Source organism: Calypte anna, chromosome 1 (assembly GCF_003957555.1).
Source record: "Calypte anna isolate BGI_N300 chromosome 1, bCalAnn1_v1.p, whole genome shotgun sequence".
Lineage (NCBI taxonomy): Eukaryota > Metazoa > Chordata > Aves > Apodiformes > Trochilidae > Calypte > Calypte anna.
Window position 1 is genome coordinate 96739765 of NC_044244.1, and position 23144 is coordinate 96762908.

At 35.2% G+C, this 23144-nt stretch overlaps 1 protein-coding gene across 1 annotated transcript in view; it reads left to right on the forward strand.

Moving 5' to 3' along the window:
- The window catches only part of GBE1 (1,4-alpha-glucan branching enzyme 1), a 149446-nt gene that overhangs the window by 121032 nt on the left and 5270 nt on the right, over window positions 1–23144 (forward strand). The window contains exons 13-15 of the mRNA XM_030444095.1: window positions 3985–4169; window positions 5242–5372; window positions 16446–16563. Coding sequence (XP_030299955.1) covers window positions 3985–4169; window positions 5242–5372; window positions 16446–16563 — 434 coding nt within the window. The remainder of the gene's footprint in view (window positions 1–3984; window positions 4170–5241; window positions 5373–16445; window positions 16564–23144) is intronic.

Consider the following 23144-nt stretch of genomic DNA (forward strand, 5'->3'; position numbering starts at 1 on the left):
TCACAACTCCTGAATGAGTTGGTTATCTGGATTGAGTAAATTGGCATAACCACTTACTTTGATTAAGGTGAAACTGTTGAATTTCTGTCACAGTGAGTCCAGTCTCAAGCTCATCAGCTTTAAATAGAATTTTTATAGTATATAGTTTAAAAACTCAGTCTTAATGCACCTAATTAAGCTTCTTACTTTTGATGTATCAAATAAACTACTTGCTCTAGCTGCTTTTAAAGTATTTGATGTTATATGTAACTCAAAATACAAACAAACAAAAAAAAACCCAGGCATTTTTTGGCACTATCTGCTGCATCTTTTTAAATACACCTCCAGTTCTTCTTAGCCTGATTCTTTGGAAGAGAATTGCTAGTAAAGATCTCTAAAGCAGAGAGATCAAGAATACTTTCATGACCCAGCACAGCTTCAAAGCAATCATCAGCAGGATAACTACTGGTTAATGCAGTGGTATAAATTCATTTCTATCTTAATGTGATGTAAAAGTTTATTATAGTAATAGTCTGTTTGTTTAAAATTGTAGTCATGAAATCTTGTACATAAAGTTGCCCAGTATGCAAAATATGTAGGAAATAGTAAACGAGTTAATTCACATATTAAATTAGTATCCATTGCACTTTTATGATTTGTCTTTCTTCTGTTTTTCTAATCAAAACTTCAATTAATTTCACCTTTGTTCTCTGCCCTCCCCCACATTAGTTCCATTCCCTTGATTTCCATCACTTGCAGCACTTGGCTTCTTGTCAGTCTGTAGCTTGGCCCATTATGTCAAACAGCAAATTAATTGCAGGAAAAGAAATCCAAATAATACTTCTATACTAAGAGGATTTCACAATTATCAAAAAGTGAATGTTGCTGATTCTTGTGAGAAATGAGAAGTGGAATGTGGGGAAGGGGACAGTGCATACTTTTACAGGTACCATTAGTTAACACTAGAAATTTGTGTCAGTCAGTTGCCTATACCTTCCTTTTCTTAGACCCTCTTCTCATTTGGTATAATTTAGGGGGAAAAGAAGAAGTAATATGGTTTTTGGTTTTGGTTTTTTTTTTTTTTACTCAAAGATGCATAGTCTTAGTGTGTCTCAAGTGCAAAAGCACACTCTGGAGTTTACTGGAAGGCCTGCTTGCATCCCAGTTTCTTTTCCCTATACCACACTTCAAAAACATAACTAAAAATGCATACTTGGATTTGTTGTCATTAGTCATGGCCTTATTTTCCCTTCTCAAAACATAAATCAAGGGGTCCTCTTAAAATCAAGCAACACCTATGAGAAGCTCTTGAGTGTGTTGTCCAGAAGCTGTCTATAGAAACATATTTAAAGTAGAAGCAGTGTTTAGACTCTCAATGTGCTTTCCAGACATCAGCAAGTCATATAGTTTTCTGTCAAGTTGCTACACTATATAAAGTCTCTTTTATTTTTCATCATTTATTCATCATTAATAATGGCTCGAACAATAACATTGCTTTTCAAAAAGGAAACCAAACAACAACAACAACAAAAACCTAAGAAAAAACAAACCAAAACCAAATAATAAAACAGCCAAATGCAGCTTTCAAACAAGTGGGGTGGGGAAACAGGCAAAGCAAGCAGAGGTGTAGGAGTTGATATATGGTGTAAACATAACAGAGATATGCTCTAGTTTTAGTGAAATACTCTATTGAAATGATGGGCTAGTTTAGTCTAATTGATTTGCTATCTTCTATTACTTATTTCCCCTGGTTTTGTGTTTTTTGTGAGCAAATAGATAGGATTTCCTTGGCTATCTTTTCAAGATACATATCATCTCTGACTTCCTGATGGTTTTTGCTGTCTTTAGCTGAGCTGTCTCACATAGTCTGTTTTCAATAGCGAGCAGATCACAAAAGAAGGTAATACCTTGCCCAGCTCTTAAGAGAATATTGAATTTGGTTAGATACAGTGCCTGCTTTGTAGCAATACCTTTCTTCATTTTCCATTCCATATTGTTAGCACAGTTTAAGAGCTCGATCCAGCATTATTACAAGGTCATTTTCAAAGTCCTGCTGTGATTCTGATTCTTTTATATTTGTCTTTGGTTTGAGCTGAATATGAAATTTAGTGGTCTAGCTTTTGAATGGGAAATTTAATTTACAGCTTGTCAGATCATTTACAAAATGGATGTAGCTGTGAAGGATTCTCCTAAATATATATATGCAGACTTTCTCTTTCATTCTCTGTCCATTTCTTTATCTTGTGAAGCACGGAAGTGCACAAAAGTAACTTGGAAAGTCTAAATCCATAGCTGTCACTGCTGCCCTAATCCTTCAGGCCTTCAAGGCAGTGCAGGCTGTACAAGACAGCAGATGGTGACTGCACTTGCAGGTTATCCATCCAGAAAAAAATGTTTGCCTTCTCTCAGCATCCCTGCCCTTCGTCTGCCAAAAAAACTCCAGTTTATTGCTGAAACTTGAGTAACTGCTTGTAGCAATGTTAGGATCTTTTTTAAATAGAAACCCTCATCATATTACTTCCCATGAATATTTCCAGGTACACCAGTTGTCTCTGTTTTATGGTGAATTGCTGTTATGTGCGATGTTTGATCTGAAGTATTTGATGAATCAGCTATCATAGTTGATGAAACAACATATAGGCTTTGAAATGTATGGTTAGTTTTCAATGTACTTTATGCATTTTAATACTGTGTAAAATGATTCCAAAATGACTGAGTTTGCTAGGCAGTGGGGTATAGTATAACTTGGAACCATTAAGTCCATTTGGATTTGTCTCGGACTGTAACAATGACAGTATACAAATTTTTAGATACATGGAAGTTATTCAAAATGCTGAGTTTCAAGTGAGTTGTTGCTGCAAATCTCCAGCTTTTGACAGCTGGGATTTGTTTTGGAGATTCCACATGAAAGAACCTAAGATATTCTCATTATTAGATTATTTTTCCTTTTTTAATGGAGTGTGATTTAAGTCAGAATAAACCTATTCCTTGTCTTAAAGTGAAGTCCATTCAGTAGTTGTGCGGACTAAGATAATCAGAGTGAGACCGGGAGACTTGTGAATCATTACAAATACACAAAACCGAACTGAAATACTATGGCATTTACACATGTTTAAAGGAACCTGAACTGGTAGGCACAGAGGGGAACCTAGTGCTCAAATATGCTGTCACAGCCTGAAATGTGTCTCCTGGTACCTGTGACATTGAGCATTAATCATTGGAAAAGGAGCTTCACTGGCAGCAGGCTGATGAATTCCTGAGTTGTCACACCCCTTTTTTCAGTGTCAAATTCTGAATGCATCCTCACTAAGCATTGTGCTTTACTGCCTATAATCTAGCCTGGTATTTGAGCTAGGATGTCTTTTTGACTTTTTCTAGGAAATGAGTAACCAAAATTCAATTCATTTATAGGTGTTTTTATACTTCTGGAAACAATGATGACAGTATTTATAAGTCAGGATAAAAAGTAAAGTGAAAACTTAAGAAAAAAGAAAAGTTTTCAAAGTGTATTCAACTCATCTTGTAATTGCTTGAAATTTATTAGTAAAAATGGGAGATTTATATTTCTGTTATGTAAATGGTAGAGCTGATTTCTGTGAAGTGCTCTAAAACAATGTATTTGTACTGCTAAGGTGGTGGTTTTAGGTTTTGTAGTGAATCTAAAATCTCTATCCTGGTTGACTGAATTTCTGTTGTCCTTTTTTATGGCATGGGAATGAAAAATGTTAAATGTAGCATGATAGCATAGAAGTGATAATTCAGTCGCTGCTTTATACTTGCCCTCAAGCCCATGGATAATTTGTTCTGGTAATTTTATTGGCCAAATCTGTTAAACATGGAAGTTCTGAAAGGTGTTTTCATAATAAAATGACCAATATGTATATAGAGAATTTTTTTTAATTTAAAACTTGTAAAAAGGAAATATACTTTACTGTGTTTTACTTCTGCAGTCTTAGTGTATTTTTAGCATGTCATTTCACAGATTCTTAATATTTTTAAATACAGGTAATGAATTTGGACATCCAGAATGGCTTGACTTCCCCAGAATAGGGAATAACGAGAGCTACCACTATGCCAGAAGGCAGTTTAATCTTACTGAAGATGAACTTCTTCGCTATAGATTCCTAAATGCATTTGATAGAGATATGAATAAATTGGAAGAAAGATTTGGCTGGCTTTCATCTCCCCAGGTAAGATGTATGGACTAAATGATCTTTTAGTCACCAATTGGGTACACATTCAGCATAACAACAATACCACATTTCCATGCAGAAATTTGAATCAGCACAACATTATGTACTCTCTAATGCCCCACCGTATATTTCAAGTTGCCAAAACACGTCACTGAAACACTTTACACAGATAACTGAAGTCTGAAATAGTCTCCTTTTAGCAAGCTCTTGTCATATTGTTTCTGCCTTTCTTTAGTTAGTTACTGCAGAAGGGGTAAAGCAGCCTATAAAATTTTCTGTAATTCAATGCAAGGATAGCTTTGGGAAAGTACAAATTGCCTTGACTATTGTCTTTATGTAAGTAATTACACTGTTACTGGGAAAACACTTATTTGAGTGTAGTTGAGTTTCTTGAGTTGAGTGCCGTGTGAGTTACAGTCTCCTGGTCTTCAACCTGTCACATGTTTTTGATTTTTTTTTCCCAAATATTGCTCTTTAATTTTATCAAGGCAACTCAGCGACTGAAATTTCTTGGTGCTTATTAATTCATACAAGTCGTAATCCACTTTAAAGAATTTTTTTAAATGGATGTATTAATTGCTTTCATAAATAGAACAAAGTTGGTATGTTTAATAAAACTTATCAAAGCTATTTTTCCACACATACTTTAAAAAAAAAAGTGAAAAAAAGAACTCCAGTATGTTACTTTCTAAATTACAAGCAGTAGATGTGAAACAGATCCCTGTAACAAATAGAATGATTTAATTTGATAAAAGGAATCCACTGTTTTTAAAGGAAAATGTGATAAAAACACTATGCTACCAATCTTTAAGCAAGAATGTAAGTGCTCTGTGCCTAATGTGCTTCAGCCTCTTTAATATTAGATTCTCTTGTAAAAAGGAAGGTATATTACATAAGTAAACAATTTCATTTTTCATATTACACCCTTATCTTTGTTTCTTGAATCTAATCTTCTGCTTGAAATGTGGTATAGTACTAGTTTCTTTTGGTTTTTTCTTAATTCTGTTAGAAATATTTTCTAGTATTTGAATGTTTTGTTTTATGGTTTGGTTTTTTTCTTCTTTCCTAGGCCTATGTGAGTGAAAAGCACGAATCCAATAAGGTCATAGCATTTGAGAGAGCAGGTCTCGTTTTTATTTTCAACTTCCATCCTTATCAAAGTTACGTGGACTATAGAGTGGGTATTGAAACTCCAGGAAAATATCCTTTTCTTTACTGTTTTACTTGTACAGAAAAGCTGTAGAAATTGAAAACTAATTATATTTTTTATTTTTAGTATGAAGGCAAACTATAGATAAGAAACCACTTATTTGTCATCTGTACTATCTTGATGTGATTCTTAGCGTACAGCTAAAATAATTTAAAAATTTAGCCTTCTTCATAGGAAATAATTTTGTAGAAACCAAAAGTAAAAATTGTAGTTTAAAGATGACATCTTAGTTTCATTGTGATGCTTTGTTTTTTGGAATTGGGTGTAAGGCATGAACAAGTAACTTCAACTTCTTAAAATACAAAAAGTGACCACAGTAAGAAGAATCTATGCATGTAGTCATACAGGAAGATGCATTAGCTTTAACCTTCATCAGAATGGTTGTACAACTTCTCTTTTACAGCTGGGTGGACTGAGAATATGCCATAAATGTGATTATTCTTTATCAACTGGCTAGTTTTGCATTTGTGTCCAAATTCTTAGTGTTGAGGGAGATTCAAAGACTTAAAGCTAACTTGCTGGAGGAATTTAGCTTCACCCCAATTCTGTTTATTTCAAGTCAGTTGACAAATACTCTTTAGTGAATCTTGCTGTGCCATTTTAAGCCACTGCAGTTCCTCTTTTGGCCTACAGTCTTTTTTATTTATCATCAGTTTCAGGAAACTACTGCTGTATTTTACTTGCTTTAGCTCAGTGTATAACTCCTGAGTATAACTGCTGAATCAACTTGCAGGATCTCAAGAACTCAGCAGGATTCCAGTTTAGAGACATCAAGTCTCTACATTTCTTGTTTCTTCCTTTTGCTACCTCTGTGCTGCCACTGGAACTCCTGGCAGAGGTAGAACTGGGTAGTAAATCCCAGTAGGAGTTTGGTGTTGGGAGACAGAGGTACGCAGATGGAAATGGTGCAAGTTCAGTGTTGACAGCTATACCACGTAACGGAGTTAGTGTGACTTTTTTGCTCTGATATTTACACAGAAACTTATTAAATCCAGTCCACATTTAATTGTTCACTTACTGATTCTCTTTTTCGAAAATCCTTAGAGGTTCAATTATCAGAAATGCTCAAGAAATCTAAAAAAACCCCACTCCTCACTGTTTTGTACCGCTTACTTTCTCTGTATTCCATAGGACATCTTCATTAGGCTTGTATTTAATTATGTCTATGAGGCTAGCCTCATGTTCTGGTTTGTACTAAATTGATTGAATACCTAGATATTGGTTATCTGGTTGTGTGAATGCCTTTTACACACTGTTATCAAAATTCTACTCATTAGCACTTACATCTGAGATGAAAAGCTGTGCTCAGGCTTCTGAAACTACTTGGGCTTTCTTTATGTTTATCAAAATGTTTGTGACTATTCTTTTACCTAAATATTTACTATAAGCATGCTTTTGCTTTTTATCAGTGCTCAAAATTTTTCAATCATTTCAGAAATTATCCATGTATCTCTTTTACACCACCAGAACCTCCTTTCTCCTTAGAAATTAGTCAGTGTTTGTATAGAATCCTGGATGAGTTGCTCCTATTTCAGCTGAGGCCACTCTATAGTCACTCTTCTGAAGCAGATTGCAAAATCTGCTTTTCACTGGTTTTACTTCACAAATCAAGGCCCAGTAGAGCTTCTGTAAGTTGATCTGTTGCTAGTTCACTCTGGGCACTGGAACAACTTTCTGCTGTATCGTGACCAGAGTCAGTCACTACTACTTGATTTTTTAATTTTTTTTCCAGTTGGTTTGAAAAGTCTTTCTGAACATTGAGCCAGTCAATAGCTATAGGAAGAGCCACAGCTGGCTTGGAATCAGTTTTTCCTTCCCTTTTATACTGCAGTCTTCTCTCTTGACTCACTTTCATTGGCATTGGGTTGCTCCATTCTTGCTCATAGCATGATGTACTCAAGGTCTGAGACCTTAATTTTATATATGAGCATGGAAGTCTAAATATTATTGAGCAATACAGATCACTACTAGCTTATCTCTGTATCTTGGCATTTCATGTTGTCATGGACTGCTGAAGTGCAAGCAGGAAAAAATGTCATGGGGAAAAAACAGTTACTTTGATAGTTATGCTAAGTAAAAATTGCAGTATTTTTAACAAAGTGTTGTAATGCTAGAGTGAATGAATACCAGTCACACAGTTATTACTGGCATGAATTTAGGGTGCAGGAAGAAATTTGAAATCAGAGTGGTCCATAAGTAAATAGCTAGATGGGACCTGAGGCATCCCAAATACTGTCCTCAAAATGCTGCAAAAATTTGCTTTTTAAAAAAACTAAAAATTAATGCCTGCTCTCTGACATTTGCAGCCTGCACCTGAAGCTTCTAATGAGGTGATAAGGTCACCTGGATGAGTCACTGGCATGCTGGTTGCTGAAGGCACAGACCCTGCTTTGCAGGAGCCTTTGAAGGGCTGGTAGCTGTTCCTGCCTGTCAGAATTCAGGGGTGTCCAGCACAGAGAGACAAAGGACTTAATCTGAGATCAGCCAAATGCCAAATTCTGTCATGGTAGCTTATATGTTAAGTTTAACAGGTAAGAAATAGATGGTACAAATGTGGAAATGCATTTTTGTTCTGCCCAGGACAACATACCAGTTTCCACCATGTTGAGTCTATAACTTTGAGAGTGGCCTATGCTATTACCCAATTTCTGGTTCATTATATGAAGGAAAAAGGAAAACATTTCTATGCTCATGCTGGATTTTTACTTCATAAATTATGCTCTTTTCAGAAGCCTTTTCATAAGAAACAGGCAGCTTGAGCTAACAAGTTATTTCTGCTTAATTTGCTTCAGTTTTGAGGTAGATGAGTCATAAATATGTAGGTCAGCTGTCTATAGTTCTGATTGTAGATATTTTTTTTAATATTAACAGGAAAATAATTAATAAATTTCCATTTTATTTTTTTAATACTGATTAGACCTTTCTGTTATGGTAGTGATTGAGTCCAAGGCCTGTCTGCAGTAAAAATTCAATACAGAAACCTTCTTTCCTCTATTCAAAAGGAACATGTCTGAAAGGAGGTGAGAAAGAACAGGAAAGAAGCTTAATGATTGCAGAAGTAACTCTCTTCCCTTCCATAAGATCCCATGCTGATTTTTGTTAAACATTTTTTCTGCAGTATTGGAAGTACTATTAAAATTAATCTTTATGTACATACTCCCCCCTCTTTTTTTAATCAAGACTTATTATCTTGGCAGAAAAGTAAATCAGCTTTTTATGTTCATTATTACCAACCAACAGGGCTTTACAAATCTCTACATTTACATTTGGTTTAAGCAAAATGCATCCATATTTTGTTGAAGCAAAAAGGTATAGTGCCCCCCACCCTCCCTCCAGAACTGTACCATGAATTGAGTACTAAAGGGCTTCAACTATCTTTTAAATATTCTGAGATGAACTTCATCATGTCAAAGTCACCTGAAAATTCAGAAATCATTCAAACACTCTCTGATAAGCTTTTTCTAAATTGTAGGTTGACCCTTTAGTCCTCTCCAAAACTAGGTTTGTCTGGAGAGGAGGAACAAAAGTACCCTACATCCTGAAATTATTTATGCTAATTTTCTTAAATTTGAGACGAATTTAACAAAATTTAAAAAGGGTCTAAAGGCTTCAGGGTTCTTACAGTCCTCCTTAGATCTGTGTTAATTTTAACATATCTTCCCTGTATTAATGGTGGACTTTGATTTATGACTGAGTTTTTGTTTTCCTTAATGTTTCTTAATAGCATGTTTTGTCCCTTTAGCTTCTAAATTATTTGGGTTTTATTCTTTTTACATCTAGCTTGAAAATCCAGTTTGCACTTTCTTTAGGTTTTTTTCTAGTGAGTGAGGTGAATGAAAAGCTCATTTATTAGATATATTCATCTGTGGCTATATTTCTTGTTCTGTGTATATAGTTATGATTCCTAAATTATGCTTGTGCCTATAGCTTGTTTTTTAAAAAAATTATTCTCTTTGAGAAATTGCTGGTCTTCAGTATCCTTTCCCTTTCTTTCAACCCATCATGAGAATAATGATTGTCAGTTCTACAGTTTTTGGTGTGCCTGGCTTTAATTTTTCTTCTTTTGTTTCTTGCCTTGTTACCAGGATCTCTTATTTCACAGGTGCTATTTTGCCAATAAAAATTGCTGCCAGGACAGCTTATCTGATCTTGCTTTCTGTAGCACCCTGCTTGATTATTGTTGCATTTGACTTCTCAAACTAGGTAATGCCTTTTTACATCAAAGTCGTATCTTCATTATCATCCTGTGACTTCTCCATCTGGGAAATTTTCCAATAGCTTTTCTACATACTTTTGACATGCAATTAATAGCACTCCCCAGCAGATATTTTTTCCTGCGGGGAAGATGTAGATCATGGTGCAGAAAAAAATCCAGTCTAAAATCTGACTTGGAATATCAAGTGGGCATAGGCATTATTTCAATCTTGGTATTACTTTCCTAGCTACAGGAGTAAGAGCAGAGATCTTGCCTTTCCTAAAAGAAACTTATCCACAGTGCTGGTGTCAAACAAGTGTTGGAACAGGTTTCCCGGAAAGGTTGTGTATACTCCATCTCTAGATGTTTTCAGGAGCTTGGTGGATAAAGCCCTGAGCAATCTTGTCTGACCCTGTAGCTGGCTCCCAGAGGTCCCTCTCCAGTCTCAGTCATTGTTGCATTCATCCCCATGATCCCATCCTGAGACTTGTGATTCTTGTCTTCTTCAGATGTGCTTATGATACTGTGCTATACCCTTCTTTGGTTAAACTCCTGTGGTAAATGAAGGTCACCTTTCTTACCTGGGTGAGCTCTCTTCTCTCATTAGCTTGCAACTTCTTGTGGTGGCCTTCCTAAGTAGCAGCTTTTCACAAATTTTTGTGTTATTTCTATCAGAAATGTTCTTCAATATGAGGTAATTAAAAAAAAACAAACACACACACACAAAAAAACAACAGCAAAAAACCCCACCTTCCAAACAAACCTCTCCACAGCCAGAAAAAAACTGTCTCTGGGCCATGAACAAAATCATGGTGAGCATTGATGCACCTATTTATTCTCCTAGGTCTCACACTGAACATGAGAACGCAGGGAGTAGAGGGAGGTTAAGTATGTGCTTTTTTTCTGTCTAGCATCAGTACCATTAAAGGTAAGCATCAGTTCTATGACTCTGATTCTTCTGTCCTAGTTCAACAGATATATCTAAGAATACAGGAGATAAGTCACAGTCAAGAAAATGGCTCTTTTAAAACATTGCACTTGACTTTTTCATAAATTGTGTGCAATCAGTTTTGAAGAAAGAGGTGTTGAAATAACTCATTGTATGAACTACCCTGAATGGAATTAATTGGCTGTTAATTTTTTTCTTAGAATTAACCCTATGTTGTATCTTCAAGTTGAAAAAAAAAAGATGCACATTGAGCCCTACCTAGGAAATATAGTAAGATCTCAAAGTAAAACCAGGGTGGTTTTTTTTTTCTCTCCCAAGACATAGAGAAAATTAGTGTGATATCTATATATATGAACCTCTGGTTGTACCTAAACAAAAAGAAAAAAAGTAAAGAAGAAAATGTTATTTCATATATATTCTATTGGTGTATCTAAGGACACTTTAATTTCTGATGGTGATTGCTAACTATGAAAGCTTTTCAATTAAAGTAAGAAGCCTTCATCAATGAATTTCTTTTGCTTTGTATAGTTCCCAATCTTGAATTGCTGAAATGCTGAAAAAAATCTGCGAAGCCATTTTTGGTTTTAATTTTCTAAATCAAAGTAGTACAAGGAGATCTTGGTACATGAATGGTAGAATTCTAATCCAAACTTCACAAGGGTTGTTCTACATTATTGATTTATATTGACTTTGTAATGAGCAAAGTTGGAAGGGCTTGTATATTCAGGTGTAATATGCTGGTGCATGATATTCTGCATTACTTTGCCACTTTATTTAACCTGACCTCTATCAGAATTCAGATGTAGGCTGCTTGGATGTTTGTTGCTAAAGCAAGACTTAAGTAGAAATGCTGTCCTGATATTCAACATGGGCCTTTGATTTTCATCTAAGCTGAAAATGTTTTCCAAGAGTTTGAGCATTGTATATGTCAAAATACATCCAACACTTTAAAGACTTAAATCGGAATATTTTAACTTATGCCATTGCTGTATATGTAGCTAATAAACTAATAATGTTTTGAAGCCATTTTGCACTTGACATCAGATGGAGTCAGCCTTGATTTGGCTACTCAGTGGCCGATACTTTATGGGAAAAATATTACTGGTCGCTCCTGCATTTTATTTTCATCCTTTGTCACCACAGCTGCTTAATGTGTTTGCAAGAGGTAAAAGCTGAAAACATGCTGCTTTCACCAGGATATATGTACATGTTTAACTTCTAGAAGATTTGTAGAACATCTAGGCTATAAATTTAGGATATAAATCAATGTGTTGATTTATAAAATTTCTAGTTATTTTTAAATGTTGAATTATTTCTGCTTTTGGGGGGTTATTTTTTAATTATTCCTTGAAACATCTTAAACTGTTTTAATTCAGTTGGATTTGTTTCGATAGTGATAGAAATTTCCAGGACTTTGGTGTTACACAGCATTGTTGGGGATTGAGCAAAATGGAGGAAAAATATTTATTTTAGTCTATTATTGCATAACTTGTATTTTGAAGAAGAAACTCTTCCTGTAATACTTTTTTCATGGATTGGAGTTCTGGGTCAAAATTGATACAGAAACTTCTTAACTTGTTCTCTTAAAAATATTTATTTTCTTTCTCCATTTCTCCATGTTTAGAAAGCTCTCTTCTTTTGCAATGTGGAGTATGTTAGGTGGACTGGGAAAAAAGCCTATTGTTGTTACAGGAGTTCTGGAACCCCTTATTCTTCAAAAATTCAAGACAAAAACCACTGAGATTGCTTTGCACACCCTAAACAAAGCATCCAGGGTTACCTTTAGTTATTGCTTTTGTGAGTAAATTTATTCCATGTAGATGTAATGAGAATTATTAAATGTAATCTTGTTGTATATATTTAATTTCCACCTGGATTAGGCACGGGATCATGCCAGTGTTACTGTCATTGCCTCTAGACGTGGCTCATGACAGCTGCTGATTCCAAGACTGCTTAAAGGATCAAAAGCTTTTCAAAAGCGTTCCCATACCCATGAACTTCTTTCTAGTTTAAATACACATTCTACAAGTTTCTTTAGAAAGATGGAAATTGCTTCAGCACAATTATTGATCTTTTTTTGGTCTGTACTTTTATTCCATCTGTATTGCCACAACCACGTTTTTTTACTTTTATCCAGAAATGACAGTAAAGCATAAAAATGTAGTCTGTGCTAGGTATGCTTCTGTATATTGAGAAGTTCAGTGAGAAAATGAGAGCTGATTTACATATGAGCTAAAAAGAAAATAAATATTTACATACACACACGTTCTCTAATTGCATGCCTGGAAAGCACCAGAAAACCAGAACTACAGGTGCTTGAACATTTCATTCAAAACTGTAGCAGTTCCTAATCCTGAATTTAAAACAAATTATGAAAGGATGAAGATATAACCATCAGAATCACCTGCAGTGGTTTTCTATGTTTCAGTACTCTTTCTACACCCCCAGTCTTGCTCATTTGTGTCCATACTTGCTAAATTGAGTAACCTGTCACAGGTAATCTCTGTAATAAGGCTGTCATATATGGTACCCAGAACCCAATGTACTTCATGTTATTTGAATGTATTTGATTTCTGAGAGATGTTTACTTGAGTCAAACCAGATGATAAAAAAGAGAGTAATTTCTTTATAAATACTCAGTAAGTCTTATATCATTTTACAACTGCTCTTTTTGCTCTTCAGCAAAGCTTTTAATTATGCCAGGCCATCACCCCCAGAAATAGCTTATGGATTCTTTTATAAATAGCAAGGTTTGAGGAACAAAATACAAATTATCCAGTTGTATGATTTAAATCTACTTAGTTGTGTTTTATGTGTCATTAAACACGCATAAAATTACATTAAAAAATTGTGTTCAAATATGCATTTCAAAGCATCATAAAAGCATAGTAATTTGGTAATTGATGTGGCAGATAATGACAACCTTTCCATTTCCAGCTCTATCTGCACAAGAGTTAATTGCTTTTACTACTTTACTGTAGTGGTTAGGAAATTTAGAATATCAAACTGAAGAGAAAATATGCTTTTTTTAGTAAGAGTGCATGCTAGTATTTCTAGCACCTTGTCACTGAAACAGAAGAGATCACAGTGCAAAATAAAATAATTCTGTTATGTGTTTAATTAAAATGCACAACAGTTGTTTCATGTCTTTTGTGAAAGTCGTCTTCAAAAACCTAGATGCTCGCAAAGTTCTGAAATGTGAAAAGCAGCTGTGGTTTAAGTTGGTAGGCAAATAGGCATGTTCAGCAAACTAATTATTTTTACTGAGAAATATCTCATTTGTGAAGATAATCAAATTCTTTTTGACCTCATTATTCAGTATCCGGCTAACAGTATTTACACCAAATATGTTGCAAAATGTAGAAATGCAGTGATATTACCTTGGTATTGCTAGAGAACACTGTTAGACATAGTTTATAGCATGGACTCAGGAAATGAGATAAATTGTTTTAAAATTAGCATAGCCATAACAGTTGTATTCACTGTGAAGAGTTTTAAAGGAATTGTTAGAGATGTCAAGGCTTTTAGCAACATAGATAGATAAATTATTAAATGTATTGTGTTGATCACAGAAGCAAAGAATGAACTGCATGAGAGAGACATTCCCCTGCCATGTTAATAAAATACAAAGGGGAATAGGAGCTGACGCTACATTTGAAAGAGCCTGGAGAGAGTAGCTAGAAGCTGTAGTTCATATTTTTATTTGTTGTACATGACAAAAAAAAAAAACGAATGGTGATCTGAATGTGTTTATAGGATAAAGGTGGGGAGTGAGATGTGTAAATAGTGCGCATGTAAGGCATCGAGGACTAAAACTGGCAAAGTATAATTTATCTAATTTATTTATTTTTTTTAAGTAAAGGCAACTAGCATGATTTTGGCAGAGAATGTGATGATCGGACATTTGTCCCTTTGGGCCTCTGCTCTCTAGAAATCAACAGCTCACTTTGCAGTTCTGTTTCTTTCTCTTATTTTGTTGTAACTACTTAATATTAGTGATTTGGTAGCTAATTGACAGCTTTACTTTTTTCCTCATGTGCATGTTTGTCTCATTTTTTGCCTTCTGTCGGCAAAACGTATACAATCTTCTAAACTGAAATATCTCAGTAAATTTGTGGCCACTTGTTCTTTAGGCTACTTTTGTTATGTCATGCTTCAGTCTTTTACTGATTTAGATCTACCCTGATTTAGATCAGTAAAAGTGGCGTTTGAGAAATTTTCTAATCTCTGAGAGGAAGGAGAGTAGTGTAAAAAGACTTAAAAACAATCCTTAGATTTTTGAGCAGGGCTGTTTTCAAAAGGCTGAGCAAACACAGAAGCCGAAGAGCAGTTTAAGAACCACTGACTTGAAAGAGTGTTGCTCCACTCTTCCTTAATCCTATTACATACAAGCTCTACCAAAATAAAATTCTTCCATGGCTTAAAATTAAGGAAGTAGATTGTAGATTATAGAGCATTTTTATTTCCCTCTGTATATATTTTTTTCTTCTATTATAACCTCAGGAGAGATGTTTTAATTATGTCCAAACAAGAAATTCGAAGGTACTGGAATAATCATGAAATAAAAACATTCTTTTTATTTTTGTCCCAAACAAGAAGAAATTTACTTTCAAATATGTTCTAGATCTTTATTTCTCCATTTATTTACTGAGATTTTCTGATTTTCTTCTTTCAGTATTATTTTGGCTCTTTTTTTTTTGCTAAATCTTTTGAATCTCTTTAAGTATCTGCAAAGGCATTCCAGCATGCTTCTACACCTCATTCTATAGTTCTCCACATTTTAGCAGCTGCAGACAGAAGTATAGAATGGTTTGAGTTGGAAAGGACCATAAAGATCACTTAATTTCACCTCCCCTACTGCTGGACCAGGTTGTTCAAAGCCCCAACCAACCTGACTCTTGAGCCCTTCCAGTGTGGGTGGGCATCCAAGGACTCACTGTGCAACCTTTTCCAGTGTCTCATCCACCTTCACGGTACAGAATTAATTTCTAATATCTAATCTAAATCTACCTTTTTGCAGTTTAAAATCATTACCACTTGTCCTGTCGAGACATGCACTTCTCAAAAGTCTTCTGGTGCAGGCCAGTACAGGGTTGGCTTTTGGGACTGCAAGCACACATTGTCAGCTCACGTTGAGCTGACATCAGCTAACACCCCCAAGTCATTTTCCTCAGGACTGTTCTCAGCCTATATCTGTGTTTGGGATTGCCCTGACCCATATGTAGGACCTTGCACTGGACCTTGCTGAACTTCATGTAATTTTCTTGGGTCCACTTCTCAAGCCTGTCCAGGTCCCTCTGGATGGTATCCATTCTCTCCAGTGTGTATGCCTCATGTTTATACTGATTGTGTTTTCTACTAAATATAAGCTTTTGGGTTTTTTTTCCCTCTGTGCTTGTAATAATTCAGACTTTTCCGAAAAACTCTGAAAGGAGTTGTGGGGTTTTTTTCTGAAGAATTGCATGCATTTCTCATTAACACTTGATCAGATTCTGACAAACTGTAAAATATTGCTAAACGCTGATTATTTTGACAGTCGCAGTTCTGTAACTTTTTAAATGCAATTCAAAACCATTATGTTTTTTAGAGATACATTTTTAGTCTGGTTCATTATGTAAAGTGTGATGTATATTTACTGTAATACTATAAAATTATTCATGTCAGATTCCAGAAGGCACTGGAGGTACTTTTGCTTACGAGTCACTTTGCTAAGATGAAATTTTAAAGCTAAAGTGTTATACAGCTCTGTATGTTCTATGGTTCCACTCTCTAAGTTTTAAATATTATTATTTGTTCTTCTTCTTGTTTTTTTATTTATTTTTGCATTAATTATATTGCATCATTTCTTATAGTTTCATTGCTTTGATTTATTTCCCATTTAAGAGTAATTTGGCATAGTTCCTTAACAGTCAGTTTTAAGTATAAAATCCTTCTGGATTCTGATGCTGCAGAATATGGAGGGCATCGAAGGCTGGACCACAATACTGAGTACTTCTCTGAAAAATATTCTCACAATTATCGACCTAATTCACTTCTGGTAAGTAAGATTCTTTTTTCATTCTGCTTTCACCTGAATAACTTTAAAAATTATTTGGACAAATAAGGAGTCTATTCTAAGAATATTTGTAGGATTTTAATTTATTGTTTAATTCATTCTGTGAACTTAGCCTTTGTATGAGTACAGTAGAGGTGCAAATGTTATGATTTGATTATGACCTATAATGTTAACTCTTTTCTTGACATTACATTTAAATTTGTTTGCACTCTTGCAGTGTCTGGCACACAATTTCCCTTGCCAACATGTGTGAAAACCACCTAATGTACTTTTGAATTGTCTTTTTTTTTTAAATCATTATTTGCTTTGTCTGAAAAACTCCATCTTCATGCTTGCTTTGTGATCTAAAGCTCTGTAGAAACTGAGTCGTGCATGGCTTTCCTCAATCATTTGTTTAGCTCTGCAAATGGATTAAGAGCAAATCATGTGTTTGCCAACTGTCTTTCTTTTTCTCAATTTGCAGAAAAACTTTGCAAAATAGAACATAAGTAGGGGACATATCCTTGTGTATAATTTCACTTAGCTGAGAAACCATCAGATGAAAACTACATTTCTTTAGTACTCTTAAAATGTAATTTTTCCCATTCTTTATATATGTATACAAATGCATATATATATGTATATAAATATATACAATATATAATATATAGGTATATGTTCACAAGTGCAACATAATAAGATTCAAAAAGACCATGGATTAAGGCAGAGTTCACTGAGAAGGTTCTGAGAATGCTTATGTTGCTGACTAGATTTTCATGCCTAAAACGTATGTGGAGGAAGATGTGTATCTCTGTGCCTAGGTATATTTATACACAAAAAATAAGTAAAAAAGTTACACTGGTAATCATAGCAGGTTACAGAATTGGATTGTCTACACTGATTTGAGGGCCATTCTTCTTTGACAGAATGGAGCTATCACTTTTTAGTGTCACAGCTTAACATCTCTCATAGGATCTAAACTCCTGAGGATTACTGTCACTTCTCATACCTCTCTCACTCATACTTACTCTGTTTCACTGTATGTAATTTTTCTCATTATATTGTTTTAAAATTGTTTCATTACATGAAAGAGTTCTTGTACTTTCATAGTTCCTTGTGTGAAGGATTTTGGGAACTTGTTGTTTGATTCAGGTTTTTAAGTATCTATGACAATGCCTCTGTAGTGTCTATAAATAACTATCCTCATTTGTACACAAAGAAATTAAGACACTAAGATTTCATTCCTGAAGTTTATGTAGTAAGTCAGTGCTTCCAGAATTATTCCTTTGCCCAATTCAAGCACCTTGCTTTGGTGGTTAGAGGGCATCTTACTTTTCTACCATTGATTTAACTTTGACAAGCCAATAAACTGTACCTTGTAGCATATATTTCATGTTTAGACTCCTAGTTGGTGAGTGCAAGTCAGTCATGACAGGAAATAAAGCAAAAAAATTGAAGATGCATTTTGCTAGGAGCATGGATTCAGCTGTAGAGGGAAGATTTCAGTGTCACTTTTTCAATTGCCTGATCTAGTGGGAGGTGTCCCTGCCCATGCAGTAGAGTTGGCTTTTGATGATCCTTAAGGTCTCTTCCAACTCTAACTATTCTATGATTCTACCTGGAAGTAAAGCATGTGACAAGCAAAGCAGCAAATCCACTTCCGCAGCATATTCTGTAGCATGTCAATGACACTTCTGAGTCAGAAAGAACACACAAAGAAACCCAGGAGGTTGGGTCACATGAACTTTATTCTATGTCATTCTGCAATCCAGTTCACAGACCACCTTCAACCAGCACTCCACAGGATGCCTCAAGCACCACATACAGTGGTGGTACTAAAAGGACATAGTACTTGTGACACATAAATGTGTTACAAAAATAATGGTACTAAAAAGACACAAAATAATTGGCAAAAAAAAAAAAAAAAAAAAAAAAGAAAACTGTAAAACCTGATTAATGCACTGAGATAGAATTCCAAGGAGGAAAGAACAAAAGCTACAGTAAATACCTCCAGGAGCTATTTTACAATAAAGCAGAAATGTTTTATTTTAAATAGTAATTTATACCCCAGTTCTTGGGTAGTCAGTCATTCTTGGATTTCAATTCAGTTTTAGTTGCAGTTTAAAAAACCCAGGTACGTAGAAGTGTTCCCCACAAATTTTATTTCCAAAACATATGATGACACACCAATCAATTCATAAAGCTTCTTTTCCTGCTGTTTAACAGTTAGGTGTCTCATGCATAATGTATTGAGAGTAAGATAAGTTTCTTGTTTCAAAAATTTTAGTTACACCTCCACCAAAGACTTCAAAGAAACATTTTTAATGACAGATGCACCTTCCTCAAGATGTGTTAGTAAACATGGTCAGCAAAGCATATCCAGAGGGCTATGACAAAATGAAATCTCATGCAATAATTCTGCTGCTCAAGTCAAGCTTAAATAGCACATAAATGTGTTACAAAAATAGCAGATTAGATGTGACATGATTTATTATTAAAACATCTCCTAATAAAAGAAATATTCAAAGTGACATTGCAAAATGAGAAGAAGGGAGATATGAATTTCACAGAACATTGCATGAAGAGGAAGCTTCGTAAGCTCAACATTTCACTGTAACATTTTGTTGATGAACAGATGATTCAGGTTTGTTCAGTAGTGCTGCAGAGGCCAGATTTCAAAACCATCAGACACACCTTGAAAACTCCGTAGAGAAATGCACAAAAATGGCATTTGTTATATGACTGATTCAAGTAATTATAACCATCTAAATTTTCCATTTCACAGCATGTTGTGTTCTGCGTTGTTAACAAATATATGAAACTTATGTAACTTTTCACTTAACCAAACTTCTAATATCAAGCTGATAACCACTTTGTCATGGTAAAAATACCCTCTTTTTGCCACATTTATGTTTCTGTTTGCATCTCCACTGTGGTATTCTTGTAGAAGTCTTTTTTCATGAATGTTTTATAGAAGATGTGTGTTTTTTCAATGCTTCTGTAATTTTCTAGTTTTGTTTGTTTTCTCAACTCTCTGCAAGATATAAATTGTGCTGCACACAGATTTCAACTCCTCTTGCATCCTAGTACCCTTTAATGTACAAAGTCATGAGTTTGATACCTTACTTGGCTGTTGATGTGAAACTTAGGTTTGGGGCAGGAGGGGAAGAAAAATACCATTTTAACAACACATAATTCAGAATGTTTTGTCAGTCTTTTCTAGGCATCTGACTTGACTGACTTTTACTCTGAAGTAGAACTAGATATTACTGTGTGTCCTTGTAAATTTAATATTTTTGTACTACACCAAAAGTCAGCATTTATATGAAAAAGGTGAGGTTTATGTTTTGATACATCATGCACCGACAGAACCAAGTAATAAGGAGAATAAATGGAATATTTCAGAGTATGTTATGTCACTGGAAAAGTAGCATGCAGTGTATATAGAAAAATAATTGCTCAATGTATTTCATCTTTTAGAAATTTATCTTTTCCCATTAGTTAAAAAATAAATAGATGTCAAAGTATTCCTATCCCTTTGTCCCCATTACTGGTTTGTGGGGTTTTTTTGATTCTCTCTATTTTTGTCATCCACTGATATAATCTTTGCACTTTAAATGAAACTGAAATTATATGGTTTATTTTTAAGAATATCCTTATTACTGAGTTAGATTTTTAACCTTGACTTTAATGTATACTATTCAATGTCAAAATGCAACTTCCTGCTTCTTTGAGTCTATTGACAAATCAAAATACATAGACTAAAATGATGTAAAAGCTTTTAGTGACCTTAGCTTTGAAAATATTCATTTGAATAACTTTCATTAAGAGGATTTATATATTGAATTTTAAGGGACTGATGTAGTCTTTACTGGTTTTTCCCCTGACATGCACAGATATACAGATTATATGAAAGAACGTTTGTCATTAGAAGATTAACTGCTTTAACTAGGGGAATCAGTAAGACTTAATTACCAGTGAGGTATTTTGTTATTTTTGCCTCTTGATGATTAAGACTTTACATATTCATATGCTCATATTCGTTGATAGTTTGATGACTTAAAACCACAAGCCACTGTAATGATTCCAAAGTTATTGTTACTCATTTTTTTCATCATATATTTATTTAAGTCTACTCTGTTGTGTTTGCCAAGGGTTTTCAATGTCTCTTTAAACTACTCTTTCTTAACCTGAAGAAGAAGGAATGCAGAAAATAATAGAGGAGACATTTTGAGGTACTACGTTTCCATAAACCAAGCAAGGCAGTCTGAGAAATTATTTTCTGCTTATGCTGTACAGCTATAAATTGAAAAACAAACTTCAAGGCTGCCAATGTTTCTTTAATTCACCTTATGACATTCCACTCCCATCTGGGACAAAGGCAAAATGTATTATTTTAAACATACCTTCTTATGCAATCTCCAGCAAAATGGAAAACAAAATGTTTGAGGCTTTGTATAACAAATTGTAGTCAGAAGGTGAAAGGTATCATGTATTTTATTCATTGATGGTTAATTACATTCTCTGAATAGTATCAGTGTCTGACAATTAGTAGTGATACGGAGGCATGAGGTTGTCTGAATCCCTCATTTTAATTAAAAGTTTGAGATAATGTTGGCACAGACTCTTGTGACATTGCCTTCTGTATCTACCAGCTGCAATATGAACTATCAAGTATTTTTCTGCAGTGCCTGATCTAGCTCTGAGTTCTAGTAATTCTCCCATCTGTTGCAAAATGACCTTGAAATAATTTTTAGGGCTTCCAATCCTGAAAGTGGGATGAAGAGTAGTTCATTGCAGTCCCAGCCAATTTCAGTTGTGCTTTTGGGTGTTTAGGTACATTTGGAGATTGCTGTGCATTGTAGCCCTCTCCCAAAATATAGAAAGTGATATTTCTGCTTACAGCTTTCTGCAGTTGTTCACAAGTGTTTCCTGTATTTGGTACTCCTGTATTCTTCTTAGCTTTTCTAATCTCCTACTTTTTAAAATTATCTGGATATTTACAGAAAACAAATGTAAGTATTTGTATGGCTGAAAAGGGCCCTTATGTTCCTGGCAAGTAGTAGTTCCACCAGTTTATTTTTGCCCTGTTTCTGAGAACCTGAATTAATGGACTGCAGTCCACGTATGTTGATAGGAAACAGGTTGCTTGTAATAAGTGCAGTTTTGCCTCTGTATTAGTGTGGCAATACTATTTTAGTGCCAGAAGCATTGATCTGTGTGAGATTTGCTTAGTTTCAGAAAGTGCTGCTGCCTCATAATTTAAATAGACTTGCAGTATAAAAAAGTTAGAGGTTGTAACAAAAACCAGTTTTCTTTGTATTTGACTTGAAACATTTCTATCCTCCATCATCCTCTTTGTTAGCATATCTGCCTGTGAAGTCAACTGCAACTATTCTACTTCATTCCTACTGAATATTCCATAGAGAATAAAAAGACTCTTAGTTGCAAAATAAAGATTTTTTTTCAGCTGCGTCATTCTAGCTCTATCCTGAGCAGATCCAATATTCTCCCTTTCCCCATGTCTGAGTCTCATGTGAGGCCCTTTCCAACATGGATGAACCCGGAGGGGAAGAAAGAGTTGGGAAGGGCATTTAAGATGAACACAAAACTTAGAATCATAGAACCATTATGGTTGGAAAGGATCTTCAACACCATCAGGTCCAACTGTGAGTCCTATGCCACCATAACCTGTAGTGTAACAAGGCAACCAGGTGCCCCTAATTGCCAAGGAGTGGGCATGAGCTCAAAGCCTCACCCTGCTGGCAATGAGCTCTTTTATTGGCCCCCTGGTCCTGCTCATGTGCAGTGGGGGCCCGCCCTAATTAGGCACAGGTGGGCTTAACACAAGCTCATGCCCACTCCCTGGCAATTAGGAGCACCTGGTTGCCTTGTTACACTACAATAACCACTTAATAACCACTAAATAACCACAATAACCACTAAATCATTTCCTGAAGTGAAACTATCTAACTATTTTTGGGACACTGACTCTACCACCTTCCTGGGTGACCTGTTCCAATGCTTTACCAGTCTTCCAGTGAAGAAATTTTTTCCAAATATCCAATCTGAACCTCCCCTGGTGCAACTTGAATGCATTTCCTCTTGTTCTATTGCTGAGCACTGGGGAGAAGAGGCCAACACCCTCCTCACTACAACCTCCTTTCAGGTAGTTGTAGAGAGCAATAAGGTCTCCCCTCAGCCTCCTCTTCTCCAGGCTCAACAGCCCCAGCTCTTTCAGCCTCTCCTCATCAGACCTGTTCTCCAGAGCCCTAATCAGCCTGCTTGCCCTTCTCTGGACTCTTTCCAGCACCTCAGTGTCTTTCCTATACTTGAAACAGAAGAGAAATTTAGAGAGTGATTTGACTGAATGGTAGTCAAGACATTGGTTAATTGTGAATGTATTCTCTGTCCTTTGGGTTTTCACTTCTGTCAGTGTTCACTGAGTGAGCCTTGTGAAATGGTGGAGGAAATATGACTGGGCCAAAACTTCTGGTCAAAAAGAAGCAGTGTACAGCAGAGATCAATAGAGCTGGAGCTGTTAATTTTGCAGTTCGTAATTCAGCAGCAGTGTATGAAAGGGA